The 5,591-nt window shown below is 52.4% G+C and overlaps 1 protein-coding gene across 1 annotated transcript in view; it reads right to left on the bottom strand.

Moving 5' to 3' along the window:
* Positions 1–3,543: 3,543 nt before the first annotated feature.
* CXCL14 (C-X-C motif chemokine ligand 14) overlaps positions 3,544–5,591 on the bottom strand; it is a 6,916-nt gene continuing 4,868 nt past the window's right edge. Inside the window, exon 4 of the mRNA XM_007461383.1 lies at positions 3,544–3,623. Within this exon, the coding sequence (XP_007461445.1) occupies positions 3,608–3,623 (16 nt within the window). The 3' untranslated portion in view covers positions 3,544–3,607. The remainder of the gene's footprint in view (positions 3,624–5,591) is intronic.

Genomic DNA, 5,591 nt, shown 5'->3' on the forward strand with positions numbered 1-5,591 from the left:
GAAGAGCTACTTGGAAAAGCGGCCTGGCCTTGTTTGCTACACTAGAGTTACTCTCCTTTCTGGAGTGTGGTGGGTGGACACTCATAGGGCTGCTGGGAAGCCCAGAGGAGAAACACAACGGCAAGCAGTTCTGTAAGCAGGAAAAAGGGCATCTTCCCTGGAGCCAAGCATAGTTCCTGGCACTGCAGGGCCCTCTTTCGGTCAAGTGTTGGGGTTGAGAACCCATTCTTAGTGGTCCGGCTAGTGCTTGTCTATTGGAGGACAGGGTCCAGGTCATCCAGGAAGCATAGCCAACCTTTGTTCTCCCGGGGCACACAGCCTCTGTAGGGGACGGGACGTCTACACACAAGACCTCCACTCCTGCTTTCTGACACACCGGGGCTCGAAGTCCAGCTCTCCTTCTACTTACCATCTGCGTCTCTCGTGCAAATTGGGTCCTTTGTCTGGGCATTTACAACACAGCACTGCCGGGAGAGTGCAGAATGAGCAGCACGGCAAGTGCCCAGCTCAGTGCCTGGCACACTGTAGGGGGACATTGTTACTGTTACTAAGAATCCAATCTGTGTCTAGGGAGGTCAGAGAGGGAGGGGACTCACAGGCCAGCAGGGCTGGAGGAGGAGCTGCTGCTTCTGGAACCACAGCTGGGATAGAGGAGAGCCCTGAGCGAGGGCACGTAGCGCGTCCAGAGTGAGTGGCGTGTGAAGCCTGCAACTCAGCGAGCAGCATAGAGAATCCTGCGCCCCCTGCCGTGGTGCCGGCAGATGGGGAGGCCTTTGCGTTGTTGTCAGGGCCAGGTGTGGGGAAGGTGAGGGGGCTGGGGGGATCCTTCAGCCGAGTTCCTTACGGTGGCTCGCCCTGGTGAGGCCCCAGCAAGGTATGCTGATCTGGGACCAAGCAGGGGTCAGGGTTCCCGGCGGAGAGGGGCCCGGCCTCTGCTCTCCCGTGCCCTGGAATGTGCCCTCACACTGGGGCTCTCCTTTCTGTCTGCTGGTGTCTGGGCTTTCCTGTCCAGTCTCCCTTCTTCCTCCATAATGAAGGGAAAGTGGGACCACACCGGACATTCACAGTTGCCCCGGCTCAGCGTGGCCTCGGCCCACCCTGTCCTGCTCCTCTCAGCAAAGAGGCTGCCAGGCTCAGCCATTGGGGCTGTGTGAAGAGTGACCCTGGGCAACTTTCCTAACTTCTCTGGTCCTCAGTTTCCTCAGGAATACACTTGGTGGGACTTGGAAGTGCCAGGAGATGATGGAAAGAATGCAGTAGCATCTTGCTGAGGAGGTGCTAGGGCAGGGTACTTGCTGTGTGTCCCTGTAAGTGCTGGCAGAGCCAGGAAGCCATCCTCGGAGGTGAAGAGACATGGGTGCCTGGCTGCTGGTTCCTGGTGAAGCAGACAAGAAGTGCAGATAGGGTGGAGGCATGTCCCCTTGGGCAGTCCTGTGGAGCGTGTGGGATCCAGGCGGGCACAGAGGGGCCTGTTTCAGGGCGCGGCTGACTGGGGTACCTGAGGTGTGGGGCTGTGGGCAGTTTGTGCAGAGTGCAAAGTGGCTTGGTCTTGTGGATATTGAAGGAGCTCACATTTACCGAGTGCTCACCATGCCCTGGTATCCGGAGCGCTTTACATGGATTGCCTCCTTCAGTCCCCAGAAGCGCCATGAGGTGTGTGCACTCATCATCTCCATCCTGCGGGAGAAGTGGACCTTCAATGTCGCCTTGGCTGTGGCTCCCACACAGCCTGGCTGCGGAACCCTGTAGGTGGGCACTTCCTGCCCTTGCCTGAGCCCCACTAGAATCCTGGGGCCCTGGACCACAGGGGTCTTGACGGGTCCCGCATCTACTGCCTTCCCTAAATGGGGATGGCAGCCTGACCCTGTGGTCCTATATGCACCGACCTGGCTGTTCTGATGAACCTGCCCCAGGTGTGGGAGCCAGGCAGGGAAGAGGCATCAGCCTCGAAGCCTGGCTTTCTGTCTTCAGGACATTCTATATAGAGGTGATGGTGTTGACAGGTATCGGGAAACACAAGTTTTCCTCCCCAGTGCATCTGTCCCTGTTTATTCAGGATGTGGTAAACCTTTGGTTGTTGTCCTGGCTTAATTAAGTAGAAAAAAACTCAGTACTCTAAAATTTTGGTACACTTCAAATATGTTTTATTACTTTTCTTTTTGTCTTAGAAAGAATATCAAACCTGCATGCAATGCTAACGGTTTCTGACATTTACATAGCATATGACACAATATGCAACACGGCACATACTGAAGGGACATGTGTAGAGGGGGCCTTCCTAAGAGTATATTTACAAAGGGAAAGGCGTGTGGTCATCTTAAAGAGGGCTGCACCGAAGGAGGACTGCACTGTTTAACACTGAAGAATTACGTGGGGAATCACAGATTGCTTTAGTACTGCATGTTCCATTGTCATGAGGAGAAGAAACATGCTTTGAAGGTTTTCCCTCGTCAACAGCATGTGTATCTGTAGCTGTATATTGTACGTGTATTTGTATATTTTTAAGTTTTCTCCTAAGATTTTCGCTACAGCATCAGTAACTCCACGTGGTTTTGAAGCAGTGAAACTTTCACAAATGCTCAGGTTGGAGAGAAGACCCAAGGACCATTCCTTAAGGACCTTCCTTAAGGACCATTTATTTGCCTCGCCATCCCAGGATCTTGGAAATGTTTCCTGGAATGTGTAAAAATTAGCCCTGGGGATGAAGCACATTTCTGTGGCAGCCAAACTTGAGTTCCTCAGAGAACAGATGCAGAGAGATCTGTTCCTGCTTGCCGGACAATTGGGACCATTGGGACCGCTGCTGAGTCCCCCTGAGGCTGTGACTGACCATGAGCCCAGGAGAGCTTGTGGCAGCTGTGCCGAGGCGCCAGGACCTCTGAGCAGAAGCTTCCCGCGCTAGGAAGGGAGCAACGCTGCTATGAAATGTCTCAAGTTTCCTGTTCCTCCTAGGTGCTTATAAAGCTCAGATGTATAGTGATGTCTGGACAGATACAAAAAAGCATTTTTTTTTTTTTTTTTTTTTTTAAAAAAGGGGTCAATTTGAAAAGAGAGAAAGAAAAGATCAGTTAGGGTGCCAAGGTAAAAAAGGAGAATTGCATTTGTCAGAATGGAAAGGCAAAGATAAATTTGAGGCATCTCTGGTCTTTAAGATTCTGAGGCTTAGAGACAGAACCATGATGAGAGTTGATGAATGTGAAGGAGAAAACAACACTGTCTACTTTTCCAACTCGGGAATCAGGGCGACGGCAGGTTAAGAAGGATTGGCCTCTTCATTTTTCACACAGTCTCCTTGATTTACCTTTTTCTAAAGTCACTTTTTTTTTTTTTTTTTTTTTTATAAAGGAAAGGCATGAGTTTCTCCCCTCTTCGATAAAAAGCAGCTTGTGACGAAATCTGGAACACAAGAGACAAGGGTCTCACATCTGGAAGCCTTTTGCACACAGCTATAAAATGTAAGAACTGACCCCTGGTAAAAAGTGCTTTGTAACAATATTTAATTTGTGTCTTATGCCTGTGAGAAAGAAAGGGTTTGTTTTTTTCATCTGCAAAGCCCTTTGCTTGTGTCCCAACCGGTGTGAAGCTTTCCCATCAGGGGTTTTTCACCCTATTCTTCGTAGACCCTGGGAAGAGAAAACACCCATTTCAGTGGCTCAGGACGAGGCAGGAAATGCACAGGCCGGTGTCTGAGCTTCTCTACACCTGGCCTGGGGAGTGCCTCTCCCAGGACCGCAGGAGCCCAGGAGAAGCAGGGGACACTTCAGAGGAGGCCAGCACATGGGCATAAAAGCTCACCTGAACCTGGCTCTGTCCTTTCTACACAGCCTCCGCCTCTGCAGTTTCTTTTTATCCTCAAAGCTCTAGGAAGCAAACCTTCTTGGTATATGAGGAAACTCAGAAACAAGAGACTGAAAGTCTGCCCAACGAACACTGAATGTCAATGGTGGGAATGACCTCTGTCTCCGACGTGGATGGGGGGAGGGGCAGAGGCATCCCTTCCCTCCATTTAGGCTTGTGTCTTTCTTTGTATTTAGCCCAAGAACACATGTTCTCCAGAAAAAAATGCCAGTTCCAGAAGCCGCTGCCTGAAGACTGAAGGGCGGTTAGTGGGGCTGGGGCTGCCACAGAGGCCCGTGGCTCAAGGTCACTTCCTTTAGTAGTTACCAGGCCTGTGAGCACTCACAAGCTGGCTTCCCCCTCACCTCCGCAACCATCTCTAGATACTTAAATCCCTTCCTTTCTGCCGCATGGCTGCCGTGGGACCATGTGTCACACCCAGGTCGTCCCCTGCTCCTTCCGCCTCTTTCCTGATTTCTGAGTAATTATGCACTGACGTCAAATGCCTGCTGCTGCTGCTTCTGGTGGCAGCCGGAAGCTCTGGCTCTGAGCTCCTGGAAGCCCTCTAGTCTCGCCCCACAGCCTGGGCCGGCCGCTGCCTTCTGTTGTCTCTACTCTAGGTTCAGCATTCTCTCTCTCTCTGTCTCTGCAAAGAGGACTTCAAGATGGTTCCTTTATCTCCACAAAGACATTTTCAACCTGTACAGAGGGAGGGGAGGCGAGGAGGACAAGGGAATGCCCACATCCTCTCCCAGGACACCTCAGCATTCCAAGAAGGAGGGATGGACTCATTTTGTAAGGGAGTGATGGGAGGCCTGGTAGCAGAGGTGCCCTTACCGCCCTCATCTATGGATTTTGCAGGAACAAAAAGAGCAGGGCTGCATGGACCCAGGCTTGCCTCCTTTTCATCAAAACTGTGGCCCCAGGTGGAGGGGTTGGGACAAAGGCTGGATCTCCCAGCAACCTGATGAAGACTTGCCAGCGCCTCTGTGAACCGGCCCTGCAGTCAGCCTCACTCCACTTCTGATGATGCAGGGCCCGGAGGGTGACTGGACAGGAGGTGTCCTGTGTTTGTCATGTGAGCTGCCTGCCCTGACCAGAAAGAGGGCTTCATTTCCAGTAGATTTATGGAAAATAATCTCTTGCTCTCATCACTTTCTATTTCAAGCAATTGTGGATGAGGCAGTTTTGGAGGCAGCACAAAAGGTTCAGGTACTGGGGTTGGGCCCAAGTGTCAGCTGTGGGAGAGCTGGTCATGGGCTGAGCTTAGGGAAGTGCTGGGGGTGGCGGGGAGGAGGGGAGATGGGAGGGTGGTGTCGGTACCTGCTGGAGGGAGGGGAAGGTGATGCCAGGAGACCTAGTTTCCTGACTTGTGCTCCCAGACAAGTCACTCCCCCCAACTTAGCCTGTGTGGGATGAGTTGCAGGCACCAGCTTCTGAGGAGCTCACCTGTGTGTGTGTGTGTGTGTGTACGTGTATGTGCACGCTTCCCTGGTCATGCTCTGCAGATTCAGGTGTAAACAGGCTCTGAGTGTGTGAGGAGTGGGTCTGCTCTAGGACAGGCTCACCTTTATGTAGCACAGGGGAGCCAGGAACTTGCCTCCCCCTCTGAGGCCAGACATGGGACCCCAGGAGATCAGAGATGGGAAGCCATTTTCTGATAATGGGAGAACAGCCCAGACCAGGTTGGGGTTAGGGGTCTAGTTCAGGACTCTGGTCATCTGGCCACTGCTGCCCCCTGAGGGTAAGAGCGG

Source organism: Lipotes vexillifer, unplaced genomic scaffold, assembly GCF_000442215.2.
Source record: "Lipotes vexillifer unplaced genomic scaffold, Lipotes_vexillifer_v1.1 scaffold217, whole genome shotgun sequence".
In the NCBI taxonomy this organism is placed as follows: domain Eukaryota; kingdom Metazoa; phylum Chordata; class Mammalia; order Artiodactyla; family Lipotidae; genus Lipotes; species Lipotes vexillifer.